This window comes from Enoplosus armatus, chromosome 19, assembly GCF_043641665.1.
Source record: "Enoplosus armatus isolate fEnoArm2 chromosome 19, fEnoArm2.hap1, whole genome shotgun sequence".
Taxonomy (NCBI): Eukaryota; Metazoa; Chordata; class Actinopteri; order Centrarchiformes; family Enoplosidae; genus Enoplosus; species Enoplosus armatus.
This window is the reverse complement of record NC_092198.1, coordinates 9,453,408-9,479,634: the sequence shown is the minus strand read 5'-3', so window position 1 is coordinate 9,479,634 and position 26,227 is coordinate 9,453,408. Positions and strand designations below refer to the sequence as shown.

Below are 26,227 nucleotides of genomic sequence, written 5' to 3'. Positions count from 1 at the left end.
CAGGTCCGGATACACATCCCAACGGATTCACTTTTCAAAGGTTGATACTGCTAGGCTCATGGTAACATTAACAACTACAGTTTGTCTACCAAGAATATATATATATATATAATAAAGCAACCACAAGAAACGCTTTCTCACTTAGATAACTTTGTTGATTTGCTAAGAGTCAGATCCTTCTTGTTTCCTTTTTTTTTTTTTTTTTTTACATATTCTGTACAGTTTAAATATTGTTTTGTATTGTTTCTTTACAAACTTCATACTATAAGCTAAAGGTAATAAAGGAGATGACACCTGTAGCAGTCTGTAACAGACTGGATTTACAGCTGCTAAATATGACCAAGTTAAAAGAAATCTACTGACTGATATGTTTGCAATGGTGAGTTAAGTCCACAATATTTCAGGTGTAATGTTAGCGTTTCATTTATATGTGTCCCATACCAGAGTGTATAGTCTTAGTAGTCTGGTAAAGAAAAGTATTACCTGTTGAGACAGCAAGAATAAATCAGATCATATCTATGCATGTGGTGACAACATTGGTGCTTCATGATGAGATCGATGCCACAAACACATCATGATTTTAATGCTGGTTGAATACATTAGTTCAAACTGGATTTACATTAAATACTTTAAGCAAAATTATTTTGTGTGTGTGTGTGTGTGTGTGTGTGTGTGTGCGCGCGCGTGCGTGTGCAAGCCCGGCCAAAGTGGCACCTGGGTAACTAAGACAGGCCCATAGTTCATGTCTCCGCTGTCTGGAGAAACAACACAAAGGAGCACATGTAATAGTGTGTGGCGACGGTGATCTTGGTAATAATGCTGCTTTTTTTCTTCTTGTTTGAGTTCTCATATGTTAATTGTCATACACTGCCCTCCTCACAACACTCACACTTAACACAGCATGGCTTCATGTACACGCACAGACACATACCACAGTTCATATCAGTAACGCCATAGTTTACTTTGCACATCAACATGTTATTTCCTCCCTCTTATTTTTTTTTTCTCTTTCTCATGTTTTTCTTGTCATATTCCTTTACGTCACAAGGGAAAAAAGGAACACATATAATAGATCAAAAACATCCATTTATATCAGTCACAGAGTCACAGATGAATGAAGAGGAGAGGCAGAACAGTTGGTGTGTATCTTACAGGAAGTGCATGCATTATTTTGAAGCATATATTTTTATTTTAAATGGTTGGTTTGTATATTGTGTTACAAACAACTTAATAACTTGTAGGGGAATCCTTCATGTGAGTAGATATTGAAGATGATGCTTGCAGCAGTAGTCAGTGAAGTGAACACATAGTGAAGTCTCAGGACCTCTGGGCTGCTCCCACAGCTCAGTCTCATTTGTTTTCAAAGTCACCTGACTCCACAGAGTGACCCGTACCTGAGCGCCAAAACAGAGCTGGAAACTACTTTAACTCTCAATTAAGCCACCCGTTTAGCGACGCTAAAATAAACCTGCCTTACCCACCGACTAAATGTCAGGAAACGGGTTAATATCGAGTATCCGGAGGTTAATAAACGCCGAGGAGCGGCTGAGGACTCCGGTAAGTTAACATGTTGGAGGCGCTCAGCGTGGCTAGCTAACTGGCTAAGTGCTTGTTAGGTGATGTTCATGAGATTTGTCACTATTTATTTAAGTGAGGCTTAAGTATGATCAGACCTGTTAACGCTTTAAGTTAAGGATGTAAAGTTGAATGTGGTATAAGTCAGCATTCATCGTCTACAGATGTTTTTATTTTTATTATTTATTTTTTTTTAGCCCAATTCAGTGTAACAACATTATCTCTTCATCATCAGCAGCTGAGATCATTGACATACTGTAAAGTCAATAAATGATTATAAGAAGGTCTTGTTATGAAGGCTGCTTAGGTTTACAAATGATCTACTGTAGATGTTTCAAAGTGTCTCAGCAGAATGAAAATCAGCTGTTTATCAGAATCAGAAATACTTTATTGATCCCCGGCGGGGAATTACACTTGTATATGACTTCATAATAACACCAGACGTGCACTAATAACTAATGTACTGGTTAATGCTTGCAAGTGATTTTACACACAGATTGAATTGATTGTGAAAATATTGTGGAGTTATTTCAAGGCTTTTCTTGCCGTCGTAGAGTCCGTTTGAACAGCTTAGCCAGCAGATGAATGATGTCCTGGGAGATGGAGGGATCCTGAAAGAGGTGGTCCAACCTGGAGAGGGCCCACCTGTCCCCCAAAACGCTTCAGTATTGAGTATTTACAAGTTCAATTCTGTTCTGAAGACTCCTGAGTTATTTATTGTTTGCCATATGATTTTGCTCTGCCATGACCTTTCCTCCTCCTCTTTCCTCCACAGTCAAATACTCTGGTTTCCTTGAATATTCTGACCAGCCTTTCGAAACTACCACAAACCTCAAGTACCCCCAAATGATGAAGTTGGGGAGAGGTCAGTAACTCCCTGTGCAGGTTCAGCAGTCATTTGCCTGTTAGCCTCTAAAGATTGTGGCCTACAGGAAAACTATATTACCATTTGAACAGATGTGACGCTGGCCGGACTGGAGCTAGGTCTGTTGACCATGCGGAAAGGAGAGTTCTCTCGTTTCCTCTTCCAGCCCCAGTATGCATACGGGGACATGGGTTGTCCTCCATTCATTCCCGCTGCTGCTGTGGTTCTGTATGAGGTTCAAATCCTGGACTTCCTCGACTCCGGACAAGTGGACGACTTTAGTGCAATGAGTCCGGTAGGGAGGCTTCACGTGCCCTGTTGTTGTCACAATCTGTACTGAACTGTACTGAGAAGTACTTCTTCCACTTGGCATCATATGCATGCTCATGTCATGCTACTAAAAGTAGCAACACTAAAAGTAGATTTTTTCACCCACCTAGCTTTCATTTGCATTCATGCAGTTATGGAGAACGGAGCAATCTTGCCTTCAGAAGCCACAGCCAAGTAGATATGATGATGCACCTTATCCTTTTCTGTGTATGCTTTGTAGCTTATAACCTATTATTTTTATCATACAATTTTTAATAGCCAATGAGGCAGAAAGATGTAGAAGAATTGGAGGATTTCTGTTTGTATGGTTGGCTACTCTGCATTGCTTTTTACCCTCTCTGCCTTCAGGAAGAGCAGAACACAGTTCCTTTGTCGACGCTTCTTGAAGTTGTCAACACATTACGCAGCTTTGGCAACCGTTGCTTCAACCAGAGCCGTTATGACAATGGCAAAGATCGCTATAAACAGGTAAATCTTTAAAGTGCTACAAGAGACCCTGCTCTTTATTTTTCATTTTTTCTTTGTACTGGTAAAGGTGAAAATGTGTTTTGTAATGGATTCTGTGTTTGGCCGACAGGCGATGATGCTGCTGAAGAACAGGGAAACACAGAGTGATGCAGAGAAGGAGAAGATCAAGACGGCGCTGCTTCCTCTCTATCTGAACCTTTCTCTCACCGAGCTCCGCCTGGAGAGACCGCACAAAGCCCTGAAATATGGCAACAAAGCCTTAGAGATAGACTCCGCCAACACAAAGGCTCTTTTCCGCTGTGGACAGGTCAGACGGAGGCTTTTGTTTGTTTTGTTTTCCAAACCATCAGATAAAAATCCTTGGCTTAGCTTGTTGAGATTATCAGTAAATGTTTGTCGACAGCACAGACAGGTGATGTTCAATCCCTGGAGAGTTTTATTAAGTTTGTTGAATGAAGATAACTTCTTCTCACTTTTGTTACATTACTCGACAACATGACCTGAAATTATAACTTTGGACATTTTAGCTTGACTGAACACCAAGGATTTTTATTTTTAGGTACATTCTGGTTTAGCATTTCCCTGAGATCCATGGAGAGCTTTTCTAATGTGCTTGCACATCAGATAACAATTAGTCCATTATTCAGACTGATGTCATCTCTTGTCAGGCGTATCTGGAGCTGCACGAGTACGAGAGCGCCCAGGGTTGCCTCATAACTGCTCAAGCAAAGAAGCCCTTTGACAGTGACATCAACAACCTGCTGAGGAAAGTGGCAACGTAAGATGAACTTTTGTTGACACATTTAAGACGTTTAGAATGAGTACTGTAGTCAGGACAGGTTGGTCCGCTTGCTTGAACTAAATTGCATTCGTTTCAAGCTAACATAGAAGTGTTAAGCATGTGCTTTCATTTATTTTCTGGCTTAGTAATATGTTGTATATGTATGATAATATGTGTCTTCATGTATCCTTGTTGAATGGCATATTTGGTGTTTTAGTTTAAAATGGAAGAGCTACCCAAGGCCACAAATCTCTCTGAAGATGTTCATGTGTATAAATGGTTTTCATGTTTCAGATGCTATAAAGACAGTTTGGACCAACAGAAAGAATTGTACTCCAAGATGTTCAGAGACTTGAGGGGCAAGTGAAGCTGTAAAGATGAGTTAAACGGTAATAAATCCTGTTCAGCCAGTTTCCTTAATCTTCTAACATTCTTAAGTCCTATTTTTGAGCTTTTCAGAAAGACTGTTCATAAATAAGTTAATAAAATGTTTGTGTGTTGCAGACGACAGAGTAAAGAGCACATTTTCGCTCCAGTTCTGCAAACCTTTTGTGTTTTTGTGTGTGTTATGTTAAGGAATAATATTGTTCAAATGTATAGTTTAAGTTCTTCAGTAAGTTCTTTGAATGTTTGTTAATAATGTTGCTCAACAGTTTATGTTTGAAGATATGCTTTTGCAGAATGTGCCTTCACCTCAAATGACTAAATATGAAGGCTGGAAGAACATTTGCATGAACAGTCACAGGGGATCTTGAGCGGCAGCAATTTTCTATAAAGTTGCTTCCTCTCTGTCAACACTTTGTTGTTGTTTAGTGTAATATTTGCATGGGTTCTGATTACTCCTGAGGTGATAATGATAAAAAATAAACCTTTTCACTACCAAGATATCTTGTCTTTGTTGTAGATAAATTGAAAATAGCAAGTTTTCATGAGTTTAGCTTTATTCATTCTTCTTTAAATGAATATTGACACTTGGCTACTGTTTCATACAGAAGATTATTGGATTACTGTTTGAGCATAATAGATATTGCTTTTGTTGATTAAGTGTTAAACAAATTACCTCAGTTGTATGAACTATGATTGTCAGTATAAGTTCAACTGGTTCAACAAAGAAGTTTGATAAAGTTAAGTTAGATTTTGTGACATGGACTTCATTAATGCGCCTTGGGGGTGTGGATAATAAGTGGTTGCAGTTTTCTTCAGTATCCTGCATGGGAGATTTGACTTGCAACATGGCAAAAACATACAAACTGAGAGTCTCAGAGAGTCTGAACGATAGCATTTTGATTCAAGGGCTATTAGCTGTTATGTTTACCAACAAACACCAGGGGGCATACTTAAACAATCTCTGCCTCCAGAACAGCAAATTGCTCATGTATAAATAATAATGTCAGGCTTTGGCAGAAAAACTCCAAATACAATTAAGATGTGAGATATTTGACCATTAGAATATGAATAGACTGCTTGATGATATTCATATTTGCCAGGGCAGTGGCTCTACTGTCCTCATCACATGCACCAAAACATGCTGCCATACTGTATGAGGGGGGAATGTTTGGCAAAGTGCAGCAGAATCGGAGAGGGAAGTGAGTGATACGTAGTAACTGGACAGATTGACAGAATGGGAGGGGGGGGGGGGTAAGATGACAGGGGGATCAGTGGTGTGGAGGGGCAGATGGAGGAGCAGCAAAATCTGATTGACCTTTGGCTAATCCTCTTGTCACAGCGTCTTGAGTGTTTCACCAGCGTCTCTCAGCACACGGCCAGGAGGTCGTGCTCTGCTAAAGACTGTTTGTCCTGACACCGACGGACACACGATGGTCTCCAGACTTGTCTACTACCTTCATCTCAGGTGAGGGATGAGAGCGAGACAGGAAGCACACAGATGCTGTCTCACTCTGCTACTCATTAGTTTAAAATGATGCTGTTTGAGTGTGTGTGTTCAGATTATTTAAAAAAAAAAGGCATTTGTTCCACATTCAGGTACTTATATACTTTACCAATCTGACTAACATTAATTCAGCCTAAATTGTCAGCAACAAACGAAAAATTGGTGCTTTTAAATGTTAAAATATCACTGAGTCATTCAGTTTTAAGTATGTTGAAACTTTTTTGAGATACATGTATAGTTATTGGAGTATGGGAAATGATTGATTATGGTTTTTAGTTCAAGGGTGTGATGTTCTGTAAGTGTGCTGTGACGACTGATGCAGCTCTCAATCCAGAGAAAGAGGTGCATATAAATACAAAGCATCTGCAAGCATGTAGACAATGAAAAGAATATAGAGGTGATGGTTTTTTCAGGTTTTCATGTGCTTTACTTGTGGTTGCTTTTTACAGTAAACATTACATTTTACTCCATTTATCTGACAGCTGTAGTTACCGGGTACTGCAATATTTTACCTGCAAGATACTGTATATGATAAGGTCATAAAATATGATGCATGGCAAATGAAGTAGTCAGACCAAGCACCACCTGGAGCATCTATTAAAATGAGATCCCATGTGTAACATATTACTTCAAGACACTGAAAGGAACTATTCTTCAGAATGAGGAGTACATTTTACTGCTGATATAGTAAGTAACAATGTCATCATGTTTCATAGTGTAGTATTGGTACTTTTACTTTGAAAGCCAGAAGCTGATACATGGAGCCAAAAAAAAAGAAAATGGGGAAAAGGGTCATATCGCATCACTTGTTTTTTGACTATGTTTATGTTTATGATGAAAAGTGGGCTATGATTCCCACACTGTTCACCTAATAAATATATAGGCAGCCTTAAATAGTTCAAAAATGTAACATCAACACTTTAAGTTCATAGTTAAAATGTGTCACTGTCCAGTACACTACATTGTATGCAGCATCTTATGGAGCAGGTGTGCACTTAATAAAGAAAGATGATAGGATTTGTGGATAATTTATGGAAACACCCTGCAAAAAAAAAGTAGTCAGTACCCTCTTCGAGCAGAAGGGGGCGCCACCATCTGTTAAACTTTGCCCTGCGGTTTCAGCCAATCCCTGTGCTGTGTTGTATCTGTGATCCAGCCCCTGTCCTGCAGCGCCTCTCAAACACACACACACACACACACACGTTGTAGAGAAAGACGAGAACAAGAGGGAGGAGAGTCTGATGTCAGAATGAGTCGGCAACACAACAATCCGGCGTTGGAAAGCACAGATAGATAGATAGATAGATCTACAGGGGATAGATAGACCACCTATCAGTTAGAGAGTGGATGTCAGCTGTGTGTGAAGCAGAAGAAGAAAGAAGAAAAGGAGGAGAAACATGAGTCGGCAGCAGCAGCAGACCCAGGGAGTGGTTTTAACGGGTTACCACAGCAACGCGGAATTGTTGCCGAAAACTGGATCGTGCGCTCCCCGCTGTCCGTCAGCCCAGGACCCCGAGGCCACCGTGCCCAGGTGGGACAGACGAGTGTGTGTGTAGTTGTAAATATCACACTTTGAAATGAGGGCAGTGGCGGCTAAAGGTGTGTGTGTGTGTGAGAGAGAGAGTGAGCAAAGGTCACAGTGAGTGTTGTTTTTCCTCATGTTTTGAGCTTCTGTGCAGAATATGTTGAATGAAACCCGCCAGCCTTCAGTGTGTGAGCTGCATCCTGCTGGAGGACTTGAACCCAGCAGTAACTCAACAGTAGAACCTGGTTCACTGCACCCAGGCAGACTACTTTTCCCTTTTTTTTATTTCCATGATGGGGCTCAACTCCGCCCTTGGCCTTGGGTTATGTTTTTCCTTTACCACATTCCTAATCAGCAGAGCAGTAGGTTAACCTTGACTTTGTTATACTCTCCCAGATTGTTTGCAAGGTAGCCTATCTAACACATGTACACCACTGGGGATAATCTCTTTTCCACCAGTGTGCAATATAGATAACACTGTTCTAAATCAGTGTTTATTGTGTGCAATATAAAGTAGCTAGTTAGCTGCTGCTGTTGTTGTTGGACTATGGTTAAAATGATGTACAGCTGAAACCATTATTAGACTGATCAATCAACTGAAATTTATCAGGAACTATTATCGATAATTAATCAAGTCATTTCTCAATCAAGACACTGTTAATTGGACAAAACAAGAGAATGAGAAATTGTTAAGGGCACTATTTTCTGGCACTTTAATGAACAAATGATTAATTGAGAAAATAATCAACAGAATAATCAATATTGAGAATGTATCTTTGGTCGCAGCCCTAAACTGACGGGAACAGCACAGTATACAGTACAGCAGCAGGACCACCAGGTTAAAAGGAGTCTGATTTGCACTGATGTCACTTGATGCAGTAAAATAAACTCACTGCAAGTGCTCATTATTTAATTTATGAATGAACCTGTCATGCTTTATTGCAATTAATCATTTAGTGTATTATAATGTTACAAAATGGTGAAAATTGCCCATCAAAAGGTTTCACAGCCCAATGTGATGTCTTCAGATGTCTTATTTTGTCTGACTAACCATCCAAAACCCAAAGATATTCCGTTTTCAGTGATACAAAGTGGCAACAATGCTGGCGTCTTCCCATAAGTCTCTGGGACTCTCCTGCAGGGATGAACGCCATTCCTCAGAAAAATATTCCCTCATTTGGTGTTTTTATGATGGCGGTGGAGAGCGCTGTCTCTCACATTGGTTTAAATTCTCTGGGTGTTCAACTAGGTTGAGATCTAGTGATTTTCATAGTCATCAAACCATTCAGTGAGGCCTGTATCTGTCATGTCGTCCTTTAATTTGTGTCCTCGCTGTATCCAACAATATGCATCTAAAATAATAACATAATGCTAAATCTAAATAATAACAACCTCCTTGTCGGCTTCTTACATTGAGGAAAAGACACATTTTGAGGTGCTGCAACAGGAAACACTGAACGGGAACTAAGCTCATATGGCAACAACTGTACAGTTACAGTCTTTTATTTATAACAGAGTGCATTTGTTTATTCCTCCACGGCGAGCTGGCTGTGTGTGTGCCCAGTACATGTTTAGATCAGCAAACAACTGCTGTCAACAACCGTGGTGTGGTGAAAGTAAACAACTCACAGAGCAACAGTCCAGCTGGCATTCAGACGGACACACCTGCCCCTGTGTGTATGTATCTGTATATACAGTGTGTGTGTGTGTGTGTGTGTGTGTGTGTTCCAGATGGCTTGTCCAGCTAACTAGAAAAAAAAACAGCATCACGTTACAGCCTGCTTTTGTCTCACCTCCCACAGCTGTGTGTGTGTGTGTGTGTGTGTGTGTGTGTGTGTGTGTGTGTGTGTGTGTGTGTGTGTGTGTGAGAGTGTGTGTGTGTGTGTGTGTGTGTGTGTGTGTGTGTGTGTGTGAGAGTGTGTGTGTGTGTGTGTGTGTCCTCTAGGTTGACGTGAAGCCTTAGTTTTGTGTCATTGTTTCCCCTGGTCAGGAAATGAGAGACACAGACAGACAGACAGAAAGCTTCTGGCCTTTTACCAGCAGTGGACATCCGACCTAAGGAGCCTTAGGTTACGTGCCCGCTGGGAGTCTTGCACGTGGATGTCTTTTTTTTTTCTCTTTTAAATTGAAGGAGAAGCTCAGCTTTTAGCTAAAGGGAAGCGTGTTTCTGTTGTGTTTTCCATTGCTGTGAAGGAACCAGCGCTTCCCCAAGCATCTATGTAGAAGAAAAGTGGACACACATGGTTTTAATAAATTCACTGTGTGATGCAACAGACAGCCTAACCCCACAGCAGAAATACAATGCTGCACAGGAAATGACATCTGCAGAAAGGGAAGACAAGATGTGAAAGGTTACAAGATGTCAGACAAGCATGGACCACAACAAAAAAACTCATCTAGTGAAATCTGTAAAATAAAAATTACAATTACTACCATAAATAATTGAAAAATTACATAATCCAGGGAAACAGATAGCAAGAGAGACAGACAGCTCCCAAAAACAGCTGAAATATGGTGTGAGACAGGGATGGAGACAGAAACACTGACAGAGACAACTGATTCATCAGAACTAAATACAGATGATTTATTCAACCAGTGTGTCATTGCTGACTCCAGTAACTGTAGGAGAGGGGGAACAGAGGCAGCCTGTGTTTTCCACTGAGGGCAGCTGGCACCTGTTGATGTCAATGGGAATACCACACACACACACACACACACACACACACACACACTATTCTCTTTCCCATTCTTATGTTGGCTGCAAAACATCCTCGGCTGTCCATTGTTCACTTTTTTGAAGCTGCTAAATCATAAAAACAAATCTGGTCACCTACCACATCCATCTGCAGTGGTGATAGAAGTATTTTAAATACTTTTAAAAAAGGAAACACTCTTATTCGCTTTCTTGCTGAGAGTTAGACGGGAAGATGAATACCACTCTTGTCTGTACGATAAATATGAAGCTAAAACCACAACATGTCGTTTTTACACTTTGGTGTTAATTAGTGAGCTTTAGAGGTGCTGATAGACGGATTTTGTTACTTTCTGTTATATAGCCAGGCTAGCTGTTTCCCCCGTTTGCAGTCTTTGTGCTAAGCTAGGCTAACCGGCTGCTGGTTGTAGTGAGTGGTTTCAATCTTCTCATCTAACTCTCGGCAAGAGAGCAAATAAGTATCACTGAGTTCACTTCCTCAGATCTTGACTCATATTCAACTCATCAGTGCTGAACTTGCTTTCTGCTGTGTGACACCGTTTCCTCCTATTCCTGTTTGCACCTCGCGGTGTGGGATTTGCTTCTGCAAGTTGTTTTCTCTCCACACACACACACCAACGCATACTCCCTCCATCTTTGTCGGCAGCTCAAAGCAGGTGATAAAGGTACAAAGAGTAGTACAATGACACACACAGCTGCCACACCGCTTTCCTTTAAAGGTCATTGGTGTGCATGAAAGTGTGCCAGAGAAAGAATATGTTTGTTTTATGTACAAGGACAGCCCACCTGACCTCTATGAGTGCGTGTGTAAGAGAGCAAAGTCATGTGTGCTATTGAATGTAAAGCACTGAATAATTTGTTTGCGTTATTGTGGGTGTTTCTCTGCACTTTCACAGCTTATTGAACTGAGATAGCCGCACACCACAAACACATCAGTATCATGATCATGATTCACTCAGAGGAAGCACGACAAATCACCGAGTGGTCAACAACTATTACTTGGAAGCTGCAAAGCTTAATTTTTAACATGGTTGTAAATATGTTTTCTTGAACTGCAGGTTCACAGTTACAATGGGAAACGAGGCATGAGTGTCTTAGCCAATCAGATCGTTCAGGGCAAGTGGCTAGTGTTACATCACAGTCTTTGATGTCCAATCAATAGCTATACCTATTTCTTGTTGACTTTTGATCTTTGTGGAGTATCAGACAGATTTGGACTCCATCCACAGACCGGCATAAGACAAGATGGCAACATACTAACAATGACAATGCTAATAAGCGGATATTTAGGAGGTATAATGTTTACCATGTTCACCATCTTAGTTTAGCATGTTAGCATGCTAACATGTGCTAATTAGCACTAAACACAGTATATCTGAAGTTGATGGGATTATCATTAGTTCTGCAAGTATTAGTCATAAAACAGAGTATTGGACAAATTCAAATTTGGACCTGATGATGGCACTTTCATGAAAAGTGAAAAAGGGATCACCGAAGTTATTACAATTCATCCTGAGGGGGACATACGTTTGTGCACTAAATGTCATTGATTAATTTAAAAATAGTACAAATGTAAGATGTGTGTGAACTCATTTGTTCCAAAGGATCATACTTTGGCCCTCAGCTTGTGTGCATATGTAAATATACTTTAGCTGAACATTCGTTTCAGTTTGCTATCAATAAAACAAAGAGGGATGGAGAGGAGTCGGACACCATGTTTCTGCATGTGTTACTATCACACAGTGCTAAGTCCTACTGGGAGGAGGGGAGAATGGAGAGACATATAGGACAACAGAGAAGAAAGCAGGGGTGAAATACAAAGTACCAAGCGGACAGGAAAAGAGAGACTCTAGTCCTTGGCGAGGTGTAGGAGGAGAGGAAATACATGACAGGAGGAGGAGGAGGGAGAAGAGAAAGAAGAGGAATTAGCGGAAGGAGAGGAGGAGGTCAATTGTTGGTAACAAAAATGTTCTTTGTTAAAACCAGATCAAAGTGTGTGTGTGTGTGTCTATATTTACCAGTGTTTTTTATCGCTTTCTTAGTATGTACACAGTGTGTGTGTGTGTGTGTGTGTGGCAGGAAGTCTGCTGTGGTATGTGGCCTTGGCTCAGCACGAGTGTAATACTCCGCTGATAATTCCAAATTAATGAATACAGCACATCAACTCGTTCAGTCTGAGTTCCCTGTTAGCCTCATGGGGTAATTCATTTCCTTTACCTCATTTCATCTCAGTTACAATTGCTACTTCCTTGTCTAATATTTTTTGCAGTCCGTTATTCAAGAAGATCATCATTATTTTTGGCTGATTGGCACCCATTTCTTGGTGACTGGGCAGTCTAGAAGCCTAATTGAGACATCTTATTTGAGTTTTTTTAACTCACTCCATTTGCGTTCATGTGTCATCGCCCACAAATGAGGCACCCTTTTTAGACGAGTGTTACGGCATCTACAGCCTTTACTTAAAGCATTATTATGAAGCCAGTCTGTATTTTATCCCTCTTTTTCCCTTTAAATCCCAGTTCACATATAGTGTTTTTAAATGCGGGACTACAGTGCCAAATGGGTCTTCAAAGTTTGATTAAAAACTGGACAAATGGTGTCTGAAACATTACTTTTAAGAGTATACAGTTTTGAACTGTAACATATTGTGTGTTATTTACTGTAAGTCACATATACTTAACATTATTCCTTACAGTATTGCAGACCATTGTCTAATTTTTCCACAGTTTTCCCATCTTAACGGGCAGGAAGTTGCTTTAATTTAAGTATAAACAGTTGACACATCCGGTTTCAGCTGTTACAGTTAGTACTGTAGCTTCTCACTCGATCATCACTCTATAGCTTGAAGTGGAAGAGAAACAGAGAGAGAGAGAGAGAATGTGCTGTGTTAGATAATGTAACTTCCTGTCACAACAAAGGGGACATTCAGTCGGACATCAGCAAAGCCAAGAAAAAGGGCCACAGTAAAACACACATTGTCATATTTTGTTATGATTTACCAACATTAGTATTGTGTATAACGTCTTCAGGTAATGCATTTTGATGAGACGATGTATCATATTGACCAATTTTTCTCTTTGTTGTCACTCTTTCAGATGTTATAATTTTACAGTACAATACAACGTAGTAGGAGTACTACCCTACAGAATGAATGAATCAGAAAATATGTTAAAGGCCACTGTTAAGGCCCATGCAACAAATATGAAAGCCATGACATTTGTCTCACTATCTCACTATTGTGTATTGATTGTCATATGGGCTGCTGGGAGTGTGTAATAAATATGACCATGGCCACAGTTAGATGGCCTGTACGAGATCATCCTGACCATAATTTGCACTAATGGTGCACACTGTCTTAGCTAGGCTAGGCTAAACAACACTATCATATGTATGCTGAGATGAGCTAGCAAAGAGATGCTGCTATTCTTAGTCCCTGCTGAGGTTGTCCTCATTATCTGACTGGCTGGGAATTCAACACACTGCTGGCTCGTCTTTAGTTAGAGTCTTTGGCCAACTTCTGTCCATCTGACTCACTGACCGTTGCGTGTCAAAAGCTGTCTCTCTCTTGTCCTGCCATTAAAGGCGTACTAGCATCCACTGCAAGATGAATCTAAATCCAAGCAAAGACGAAACCTGCCTTTTGAAACATGGCTGCATAAACTCCTCTTTACAGAGCACAGACAATCCAACATTTATAATCCATGGAGTTATTTATGATAGACGCTGATATGAGCCATTGATCATAACATCACTAAATAATAATGATAGTAAATAATGTGTTAAGTGCACAACTGTGGCAGGGAGCAAGCTTCACTCTAGGGATTGTGAGCAACGATTCTTTTAAATCAAGATGAATAGTTTTGTTGGGACATGTCCATCAGGTTTTGACATGTTTTAATAAGGATTGTGCCAGCTGATTACCTGATTTTATATCTTCCTAGATGTCTGGCTTATCTGCCTCTGTCCCCATCTGTCTGTGTCTGTCTTTCTTGTAGCCGCAGAGCAGGCCATTACACTATTCAACAGAACCAGAACCCACATCACGGGGACAGATATGGGCCCTCCAGTACTACCATTACTACAAAAACCACCAGCACTGACCCATCGTCTCTACCCGACCCAAGCGCTGCCGCTTGCCTCAGGTCTCAGCCCTCCTCCAGCCCTAAGCCAGGCTCCAGCCCGAGACACAGTCCCAATTCCAGGTCCAGACCACGGTCGCCATGTCAGCGCTGCAACTCTCAGGTAGGATGTGAATGATGTGATAAATCTGTGGTCGTACCTCACTTGTGAGCAGGTTTTCCTAACATTCAACTTGTTCAACTGTGGAATTTTTGTTTTGGAGGAAATATTTGGTGAAAAAGAAGTCAGTTAGTGTTTCTACACTGTTTTTCAGAGCTAAGTTGTCAATGAAACAGTGTAATTTAAAAGTCTTACATTTACTTTAGTCTTGCCTTTATGGGAAATGCAAGCGCGAGAGGTGACAAGTAAATGAGCTCTTCATTAGGACAGGTTTTTCCTTTCGTTTGTTTCCTAGTCCCACACCACTGCAGACTGCTGCTATTGTTTGCAAAACACTTTGCTCAAGAAGTTGAAGAGACAGGGGTGCCCCTGTAGCTCACCTGGTAGAGTGTGTACCATTAAGGCTGAGTCCTTACTACAGCAGCCCAGGTTTGATTCCGACCCAGGACCCTTTGCTGCATGTCATCCCCTCTCTATCTCCCACCTTTCTTCTCTATATGACTGTCCATTAAAGACAAAAAGCCCCAAAAAATAATAATAAAAAAGAGATGTTAAAGGGACAGGGTCTTGCATTATCTAGAGATAATTAATTGATTCACTAGCTCAGTATACACTATACAGATCTTGTGGATGGAGATGTCCCAGCAAGCTTGTCAAAAAGAAATAAACAAATAGGTCCAGTTAACATAAACAACAAAAAAAGGACTAAAAAAAGTGGGATTCACAGGCAACAACCTTTTCTACTGTTGTACGAACTCAGGAGAGTGTTTGTTATAAATGTCTAAATTGTAACTGTTAAAATTTCACAGGGGGGTTGGCAAGCATGCAATTGTTGTCCGTTGTGTGTTTTAAGTAACGTGTAGCTCTCAGGGAGGACATATTCTCAGTCTCTGAGGTGTTCAAATGAATTCAAGTTCAATTCCTTTTTAGGAAAAGAGTGAATTGAAGAAACATGCTCTGAGGTCTGTTTAAATGTGGGGCGTTTTATGTAAAATGTGTGTGTGTGTGTGTGTGTGTGTGTGTGTGTGTGTATCTGAGAGACGCTGCACAGCCGGTTACAGTCACTCTTGAGACTTGTTCAGACTGGCTGTGAGTCTTGTGCTGTTCTTCGTTATCTCTTTCCATCATATCTGGCACACAAGAGCATATTCTATTTTATCTTAATCAACAAAAACCGCTGTTCAGGACAGAAACAAGATATGAAACAGGTATGAGAACTTGAAACTTTAAATGATGAAGTCCCTGTCTTTGTTTGCCTTCACGTGTCTCGCAGGACTCTCTGGATGAGCTCGAGATGGACGACTATTGGACAGAGGTAGAAAATATCACTCTCTCAGGAGAAGGATCTGGAAGGGGAGAAGGTGGAGGGGAAGGAGAAGTGCAAGAGGAGGAGCAGCAGAAGATTCCTGAGGGTAGGATACACCATGTCCATGGGAAGACATGACATGGAGAGACATATATTTCCTCTTTTCTTACATCTGCTTGTGTTCACATTGTGTGTTTTTATTCTTGATTTAGAGCATTCTGCTTACAGATGAGATAATGGCAGAGTTTGATCAGAGGATAGTTTGGGCGTGTGTATGGTTGCTGACATGGACGAATTATGAGACAATGGGTCTCTGGCACAGACAGAAGGTCCCCCATCTCTCCTACATCGGAGAAAGATAGCCAGACTGTGGTCATTTGGCATCTCTGTTGTGGCTTTGTGTTAAAGTTCAAAATGAGACCAGCAATTATACTTGCACACATGCAAAAGTCCATTTGAACAGAAATCTGTTTCAGTTTTTAATCAAAACTGAAAAAAAGTTGAAGTTGAAAAGAAATGGAAAGGTTGGACAAACAACATAATCTAGTTATCTGCAGTATTTTAGTGTCACATGTTCTGAAGTAGAATGATTTGTAGACACTGTTATTTAATATACATGCTAGTTGTTTGTAAAAATCACCCTCCCAGCTCAGACTTTGCCATGCATAAGAGATATGCAATTCCTGTGAGTCTTATTTAGCCTCTTTATGAAGACTATTGTTCTCTGGAGCAAACACACACTTCCTCTATAGTAAGGGTGTCCAGCTATGTCTGTGGTTACTCCTTTCCTTTTCCTGCACCTGTAGAATTGACTGAGTGTCTTACATGGGGATAAGTAGAGGCTTCTGTCCCCATTTTTCTATAATCTTTTTCCATACCAGTTTCCCGCTTTCATTTTGAGTCACAAAATGGTGATAGTGATGTACCATCTCAGGAACTATAAAAAAATAAAAATCCTTTACCTTTCCTTTTTTTTTTTTTCCCCTCTAATTTTCTCTTTCAGATGGCGAACACGAGGAGGCGTGGCTTACAGAGGCGGGGCTAGCACGGCTGTTTGATGATTCACTGGCAGCTGACCTGGATCAGGTGTCAACTGTCTGTCCCTTATTTAAATAGTTAGACCGGAGTCCAGGTTGAGTCATAGTTTATCAGTTTCATTTTTCAGTGAGCTTATACTGCACTGTTGACTTGTGCCTGCTGATATGAATATGTATTTGACACAGACAGACTGACTGAAGAAGGCATTAGATGTATTAGACGTACTGTATACCTATTGACTCATGTCAATATTGATTCTGATTGATTGATTGACAGGAAGAAGACAGCGCAGTGTTCCTGTCCACTCTGACCAGAACTCAGGCGGCAGCTGTAGAGCGTCGTGTGGCATCACTACAGCAGACGTTGCTACGGCGACGTAACCGGCAACACGTTCCAGATGTTAGGGATATATTCAGACCTCCTGAAAAGGTTAGGGGAGGCACACACACATGAACACATACTAATTATATTGTATCAACATGAAAGAGTATCAAAGCCAGAGAAAGGTGTTCAGCTGCTTTGCTTCGTTTGCTGTAAACTGTGACTGTGGCTAGGATTCATTTATCAAACAAATCTGTTTTCATCTGTGTATGTCAAAATTTAAGACCTAATTAAAGAAATAGTTCTACTTTTTGGGAAATGCGCTTATTCGCTTTCTTGCTAAGAGCTCGTTAGCTTAGCATAAACACTGGAAACAGGGAAACAGTGAGCCTGGCCCTGTCCAAGGTAACAAATCCACCTATCAGCTCCTCTAAAGCTCACTAATTAACACATTATATCTATTTTGTTTAATCAGTACAAAAAAAGTGTTTATAGGGGGTTATGTGCTGGACTATTTCTTGGCGGGGTGTAGTAACTTCCTGTAGTCTTGTCGTCACCATAAGGCAATGGTGCTGGTGGAGACTCCAGGAAGCAGGGATTACAGAATAAACAGCTGGCTAGGCTAGTTGCTACCCCCTGCTTAGCTTAATCTTCATGCTAAGCTAAGATAACCAGGTGCTGGTTGTAGCCTTTTATTTACTTGATAGACATGAGAGTGAGAGAGCTAATAAGTGTGGGACATGAAAAAGAAACTGATTTTGATTTGATACTGTTTTTCCTTCATGATCTCTTCCTTTCTTGATAGCATGAATTGAACACCCCACCACAACACACAAATTAAACATTTCCTCTTTTATTTTTACCACAAAGGAAGTGGTCACAGCTTTGCTAACTTTGTTCTTATGTCTCCAGTCTAACCAATTACCAAGCTTTTTGTTTCACTGCCAAATCCCATTCCATTACTGCAAAATCAAGTCCCTTCAATACACTGAAGTGACTGGATTCATATTCAACATTGTAAAGATATATGTTTTGATTTGAGTAGAATTAACAACTGCAACTCCAAAGTACTCCAGTCAGCAGAATAAACTGTTCTGAACCAAGAGTCTTGCACTTTTTTGACTTAGACACCCACTTTGTCCACTAATTAACAGACAAGATAATATGTAACATGAAAGATGTAATGTGGGGGTGGGGGGGGGGGTTGTGATTCGTTGAACATTACACTGAGCGCTTTACAGTTATGTGTCTCTGTGTTGCGCTGTGTGCTACAGGATGAGGAGCCTAGTAAACTCAAAGGGGGAAGTGAGAATGGACAAAAAGATGTCACTTCAGCTGGTATGTGCATCACTCACACACACATACAGTATGAGTCAGCATGGGGAATGACAAACTGAAGCCCAAATAAACTTCTGCCTAGCAACTCATACACACAATTATAGAATAGAAAAGAAAGATTAAAACATGATATAATACAGTAGAAAACAATACAACACCGCAGCACCTTTATGTAGCTTGCAGAGCTCAGCAGATGTTTATAGGTGCTATAAACTGTAATATAAACATTGAGTGGAAATATATGTTAAAACAGTACAATGAAACTGTATTTCCTCCATGTCATTACACAACATTAGACTGATACTGATTTATTGTAAACATTTCTATATTGCACATCTTGTAGAATGGGTGGAAAAGGCAGCAGGCCTCTCTTTGTTCCTCGGTCTGCTGCAGTGACTTAAACACTGTGACACTCACTACAAAAAAACACATGTAATTGTCTGTGTCAGTGTATATATACAACTGTACTTTACCTACATAAACACATCTGCACTTCACTACTTGTGCGGTCGTATCTTTTATTTCCTTTCTGTGTGTGTGTCTCAACAGAAACAGAGACTGAACTGAACGTTGAAGTGGCATTTTCAGAGCAGGCGCTCACTTACAGGGACAACCATCAGAGGTTAAAGGTCACCGCGAGCCCTAACTCACCTGATGACAAACTACCGGTGAGTACCCAAAGGCCATATGCACATTCACTTCCTCAGCTGTATGTTTTCTAACTGACAAACTGAGCATATTTGCACTGATTTAATGCATTTAACATATGTAAAGCCACTTCGAATAGCTCTCTTGCTGTAAGCATTCTTTTGTGCTGGGTTATATCAGAGCTTGTATTGATAACTTACTAATTGTTGTGGGTCAATGATTGCCAGAGAAGGCAGGAACCAGAGATCTGACAACAGAAATTCAAGAACCTCACAGCATAGAATAGTTTTTTTACTTCCCACTGTGCATTAAAATGTAAAAATAATCAGATTAAGGAGAAAAATCGGAAGTTATGAAGGTAACTATGGTTCTGCGAATTCCTGGATGACTGCCAGTGGTAGTCAGGAAGGAATGAAACAGAAAGTTGGATATTTGCTGTTTTTGGATGTTTGTCTTGCAGTTTTACAACCAGAGAAGTATATATGACCACAAGTTTTAAGTTATGCTCTATAGTAGATCTACACGGCTTCAGCTTGTGTTGAAAAATGCTATTCTTAAGTTATTGTTTAGTCAGGTTGTTTGTTTGTCGACAATTTGGCCTTGAAATGTCATAAAAAGAGGACATAGAGTGCAGAATTAAATTTAAAATCCAAAAAATACATTAGAATATAGTATGTATAGTTAGTTATAGTTTCATTGAGCGTACAGTGTGGCACACAGATTGTGTTGCATATCAGCAGAAAGCAGCATTTGTGTGTAGGTGGGTCTGTAGTGCCCTCTGGTGGTTGAAGCTGGTCCAACAGATTATTTCTGCTGTTCTAGGTGTTCATAAAAGGTCACCTCTCATACAATTCAGTCAATTCAGTATTACACAGTCCACATTCAGCATGCAATGTAAAAGTGAATACAGTCAGAAATTAATCTGGCACAGTGTTTACTTAACTTTATGTTTTCTCCCGTTGTCACTGACGCCCCTCTGTCTTTGTTTTTCTCCTCTAGAACTTTAAGCTGCTCCGAGATAAAACAGGCCAGACCAGAATAGGAGATCTGTCTCCTCTGGATATGAAAAAGGTAACGTGTTACAACAGGATGATCTGTGCATGCATGTGTGCTCGTGTAATTTGTTTGTTTGTTTGCACGTCATGTTTATTTTATGAGACAAATTTCCCCATAAGAGATGAGTTAGTTGAGTTGTTTCTAAAAACCAGTTACTATTTAATATTTTTGTCTTATATGTTTTTGTCTGTTCGTAATGTTCTGCCAGGTGCGTAGACTGGTGCTGGTGGAGATGACTGCTCTGTTTGACACTGCTGGGATAGATGTCAAGGCTCACAAAGCTGTGAAAGTTAAGACTAAAGGTACGTGCGCACGCGCGCACACGCACACACACACACACACACACACACACACACACACACACACACACACACACTATATTAACACAAACAGGTACAGCAGTGAAAGCCCTGAAGGTAAACATCCTTTCTCATCACAAACTAAGAGACACAAACTAAGGCGTAAAAATTAATAACAACAAATAAGAGTATTTACACACACACAAACAGGGATATGTGCAAACGCTGACACACACACACACAGCCATTAAAAATAGCTGAAATTAGTATAAATCTAAATCTATTTATTCCAGGTAGCATATGTTTTACTGTATATATGTATTTGTGCAGAAAGCGGTCTATTTGGTGTTCCCCTTGCCACTTTATTGGATCAGGACCAGAGGCGGGCTCCTGGGACCAAAGTGCCATTCATGCTGCAGAGGGTGAGCATGCCAACCATTGTCAGTCATAGGACTGGCACTGAACTGCCATCACTATCACCAGAGTGTCCAACTTAAATTGTCATCTTTACACTTTCTACCTTATTCCTAGCTTATCAGTCACATTGAGGAGGAAGGATTAGACACAGAGGGTCTGCTACGGATCCCTGGAGCGGCCACCAGAGTCAAGGTTGGTTAAAGTATTTGACTGTGAAATGTTAAAATTGTTAAGCTTGTAGCATTAACAGAGTAAAGAAAGGCTGATACATTAACTTGTCCTTGAGGTTGATACAGTAGTGTATCTGTGTCTGTGTCAGTCACTGTGCCAGGAGCTCGAGTCCTCCTTCTATGACGGGATGTTCCCATGGCAACAGTTGAAACAGCACGATGCTGCAAGCCTTTTGAAGCTGTTCATCAGGGAGTTACCCCATCCATTACTGACTGTGGAGTACCTCAACGCATTTATTGCTGTCAACAGTATGTGGACCATTTCTTCATGAAGTATTCTGCTTTATCAGAAGAGCTTTACAGTCACATTGTGAGACAATGAACTGAAGAACTAGCATTAAGCATTGTGTGTGTGTGTGTGTGTGTGTGTGTGTGTGTGTGTGTGTGTGTGTGTGTGTTACAGATTTCCCCACAAAGAAACAACAGCTGCAGGCTTTGAACCTGCTGGTCCTTTTGTTACCTGAGGCCAATCGGGATACTTTGAAGGTAGATGCAGCATTTTCACTTCAGTAAATGAGAAACTTTTGACTATTTTTATTATAAATTAAATTTCTGTTTGCTTCCCCCTCCCAGGCACTAGTGGAGTTTTTCCAACGTGTCATTGACCATCAGGCCAAGAACAAAATGACCCTAAACAATGTGTCTGTTGTCATGGCACCCAACATCTTCATGTTCAAAGGCTTCCGCTCCAAGGTGACAGAGCAACAGGAGTTCTCCATGGCAACCAGCACGGCCAACATCGTCCGGCTGCTGATCAGATACCAGAATCTTCTGTGGACCGTAAGGATCAGAAAGAGCCCTCTAGCTTGATATATTCTGCCACTCAAATCACTACTATAAACAAACATGAAACCAATAGAGAACACTATTTCACTGTGTTTCTGTGTTTCTGTGTGTGTGTGTGTGTGTGTGTGTGTCTCTTGCCTCCAGATCCCCAAGTTCATTGTGACCCAGGTCAGAGAACAAAACATGGAAAGTCAGCGGAAACAAAATAAAGAGAGAGCTGTAAGAAAGCTGCTGAAGAAGATTACCACTGACAAACCATCTGATAAAGCTGTCCCAGAGGTAGGAGTTCTCATTTTATGGTTATGGTGTGTAAAATAAATTATAGCTGAATTGAAATAGTTTAGACACAATTAAAAACCTAAATAATCACAATTTGATACCAACCAGTCATCCTATACAGTCTATTGACAAATAGTGACATCTAATGGTGATGTATGAGGAATGTTGTTCTCCTATGTGGATATAAGATGTCATACACACACACACATATATACGGAATATATGTATATATATATTTCACCCGGCTGTGCCATTGCTGATGAGAATCAACATGTAATGACAAGGGATTTTGCATGTTCCCCTTATAAACTCCCTCACTTCTGCTCCGAAGCCCTAAATATATAAACAATCAAGGCTCTGACAAACAAGCTGCTATATTATAAGCTAGCAGAGTATAACAGTGAATGAGTAACTACAGCGACACTTGACCCCACATGCTTAGCTAAGTGCTGTGAGACCAGACATTATTTGGTGTTTATTAAACAGAGGAGCAGGAATTTATCCAAGTCCACATTCTTAATGTCTGAAGTCCCTGTCTCATGTGAGTGTTTGTGTGTGGTGAGGACAGTGTTTTGGACAATCATTATTGTAAAGTGTTTATGGCTCTTTGATTGACTGTATGTTTCTCTTTGTCCCTGTGTTTACAACCAGGAGAGTTCACAGGGATTTATTCGAGTCCAAGCACCACAGTTCAGTAAAGTCTCCATGGCAGTTCAGCTTACTGAAGAGCTGCAGGCTGCTGATGTATTAACACGCTTCCTCAGCCAGGACAGGTAATGTGTGAATATACAGCATTGTACACACACTCGCTCTTGTCTTGGCTGTTTGAGGCCCATCCTTAACTTTTTCTTTTACTTTATTTCTCTCTCGTAGTTCAGTGGCAGTGAAACGAGAAGAGCTATGTCTCTATGAGATTGGTGGAAACATCAGTAAGTCTTGCTCCTATGTTTAATATTTAAATTGTGTATTCTCTGATAACCCTGCTAGTGAGGCTAAAAGGTGAAAACATTTACTTCCTGCTGTGGGTCTAAAAGCCATAGATGAGTGTGGTTATCCATTATCGTTATAGTAACCACTACATGTCTCTCTCTCTCAATGCTTTTCCTCTCTCTGCCTGTCTCCCTCTCCTGTTTACCTGTCGTCCCTCAGAGGAGAGATGTCTACATGGGGAAACGTATATGAAAGACCTCTTCCAGCTCAACCCGACAGCAGAATGGGTCATCAAAGCTGTACAACGATAAACTCCTACCATCTTGCCCTGCTGCATGCTGGACATGCTTTTTCCCACTGTGTCCTGCTGAGAAGAGACATCACCTGGTTCTCTGTGGTTTCTGCTTCGTACTTGGACCGTGCACTTGTGTGGTTTCACACAATTGGTTAGCCCTGAAAACTGCCAGAAAATAGTAGTCCAATTGCAGTTTTAAAATGTATGAAACCCTTTTGGTTAAATCTGTGTGGAAATACTGTTTGCATTTTTTCTCCACTGCAATAATTTTCAGACAAGAAAAAAAGGGAAAATGATGTGCTTGGATTTAAAATAACACAGACTTTTCCATTTTTCCCACCCTGCCTTATGCTACATTTGGCCTCAGGTACAGCTAGCCTAAAGTATCAGACAGTTGTGCAGCTGAAAGATGTCTTGTCTTGTCATCTCTGAAGTCCTGACAGACCACTGTTGCACTGTGGTGGAAATATACCATTTCTCCCAGTTTGTCACAGCACTTGAGCCACAATATTGTGATTCTTAATATTATGTTACTGTAAGTATTGCAATTGTATACTGTGATTTATTGCCACTAATCACTTTGTTGTGTCTGCAGTAATAGGCTGAAATAATATAGCTAAGGGCAATAAAATATCAAAATTCTATCAAATCATGAATCAAACATAACATAAATAAATTTAAGGTCTATTTTCTGTATAATTAATTTTGAAAATATTGGCTTTTATTTATTTATAGTTTTATTAAAATACACAATATTGAATGTCATGATATCAGAGTACTTCACTGTAACCAGGAGGGAACATGGGAGTGAATGGGCTTACTTTAGGGGGTCCAAAGCTGGATGGGGACTTCAGAGAGAGGGGAGGTGATGAAGTACTGTACTGTGAGTTAGATTAAGATTAAGATAGACTTTATTTATCCCACAGCGGGGAAATTTACAACAGCTCAACAGCTAACCAGGGCATGCAATGATGACATCACTGTTTGCATGGTACATTGATATTCCTGTCCATCCTAACGTTTTAAACCATTGATGTTTGAGTGTGTTCATGTGTGAATCCATCTTCAAGTACTGCTGCTCACCAGTGTACAAATGTGACAAACTATTTTATATATATAGTAGCCTGTGTGTAAGCTCGCATTGAATTCTCATTGCCTTACAAGTTGTGTACCAAAGACTTGGCTAAAGATATGTTGGACTCTTAAGTGATATTAATTATTGATTTTAAAAGAAATAAATTGCTGACTTTATAAATGGCCTTCAATGATACACTCTCACATGATGGGTTGCAAAATACTTTCAGCTTTTGTTATTCTGATTTTTGGCTCTGTACTCTTCACAGTCTGGATATCAGTTGATGTAGACGACTGGCAAAAGTTGTATCAATCCTGGGATAGAAAAATCTCCATTTTATCTTTTTGGCACATAGCTGTACTTCTCTTGGCTTTCACCAAAAGTTTAATCTGATTCTGTGCCGTTTCTCACAGTTTCGACAGCCTGTGGAGGATCATATCTGCACCACAAAGTCAAACGTCACAGATGTTTCTCTTGTGGAAAGCTGTGGAGTATTAACAACAAATGTGTCACTGTTCAATTTTTTTGTGAACTGAGTCGCTCCCTGCCTTGTATTATCTTGTTTACTGTGAATGTTTGTTTCTCCAAATAATGATGACTTTGTCTTATTACTGCCTCTGAAATGACCACTAAAACAGCCTGTAAATAAACATGCAGTTATTAATTACCATATCTGCTGGTGTGAGTGCTTATGTATGCAAAAGACCTAACAGAGTGCATGCACACTGGAAAAATCATTTGTTAGAGACTGATCTGTGCCCTGTGGATATTCTCACAGTTTGGTGATTTCTGAGAGACATTTGAATACATAATAATGGTATTTGTATTTCATATGAACTCATAATCTCCACTGTTAAATGTGCAGACTTCCTTACAGTAACTTCTGTCTCTTCCTCAGGTGGCTGACAGCCCTGACCAGGTACTGTTTCATTCAACTCATTTCCTGTGAGAATTAATGGCCCCAGTCACTCAAATGAGTGGCTCAGAGTACTAATGGCTTTAGTGGGGCTTAAAGGGTCTGAGACAGAGTGCACTGGTTTACTATGGGTCAGAGACACCAAACGTAACAGAGCATAGTCACCTCTCCTTTGTAGTAACAGAAGTCAATCCTGACTGCAATAATGTCCAAAAGTGGTTGTACAGTGTTTTGGATTTAAATAGGAAACGAATATTCTGAAGCTGCTGAAACCATTAAGCAACAGAACAATATTGCAGCCAATTCGGAAAGGATAAGACATTTATTTAAAAGAAACAACTCATGAGACGCTTCCTTCACGTTTGACACAACTTCTCCTAATCTTGTTTATTTATGGTAGTTTATATTTTTCTAAATGTGGGATTTAACTACGGTTTGTGGTGCTTCTATTGATGTGTTCAAAGCAACCACCTTTACCTCTATCTCCCAGATGATCCTCATAACGTGTTTTGGTGTCGTGGACAAACCCATCAACCAGAAACATAACTGTGTACGCACCTGATTCGCTGGCACATCTTCAGCCCCCGCTTATTGGCTACTGTCAAACTAAACGCGCTGTGACTGGTCGAATTGCGAGAATAGGAAGTGTCGGTCAGTAGTAGGGGCTTATCATGGGTAGCTAAGTAGTAACTGTATTTGGTTAATATAAAGCAAAGGCTAAAGATTTTGCATTTCACCGTTAAATGTTCGGAAGTACCAAGAGGTACTCGGCAACCATTCTTTAGACTGAGGAGTTGCGTCTCTTGCAGTATTGCGCTGTTTGGTTGGTCTTTTGTGTGGCTATGTAACACTAGCTTGTTAGCTAGCTAAACGTCAATTCAACCAGTTACTACTCTGCTAGCGTAG

General features: G+C 40.4%; 1 protein-coding gene across 1 annotated transcript; it reads left to right on the top strand.

Annotated features, from left to right (window-relative positions):
* Positions 1 to 1,488: 1,488 nt before the first annotated feature.
* arhgap18 (Rho GTPase activating protein 18) lies at positions 1,489 to 25,065 on the top strand. Its single transcript, XM_070925516.1, has 25 exons — positions 1,489 to 1,557; positions 2,130 to 2,247; positions 2,351 to 2,440; positions 2,533 to 2,735; positions 3,119 to 3,238; positions 3,348 to 3,545; positions 3,907 to 4,016; positions 4,314 to 4,382; positions 14,144 to 14,390; positions 15,661 to 15,799; positions 16,697 to 16,779; positions 17,008 to 17,160; positions 18,327 to 18,390; positions 18,940 to 19,058; positions 20,038 to 20,109; positions 20,303 to 20,396; positions 20,724 to 20,815; positions 20,925 to 21,002; positions 21,130 to 21,289; positions 21,444 to 21,526; positions 21,614 to 21,820; positions 21,971 to 22,105; positions 22,757 to 22,878; positions 22,979 to 23,034; positions 23,255 to 25,065. Exons 1-25 carry the CDS (start codon positions 1,489 to 1,491, stop codon positions 23,344 to 23,346), a joined length of 2,973 nt encoding a protein of 990 aa, XP_070781617.1. The 3' UTR covers positions 23,347 to 25,065.
* The last annotated feature ends 1,162 nt before the right edge of the window (positions 25,066 to 26,227 follow it).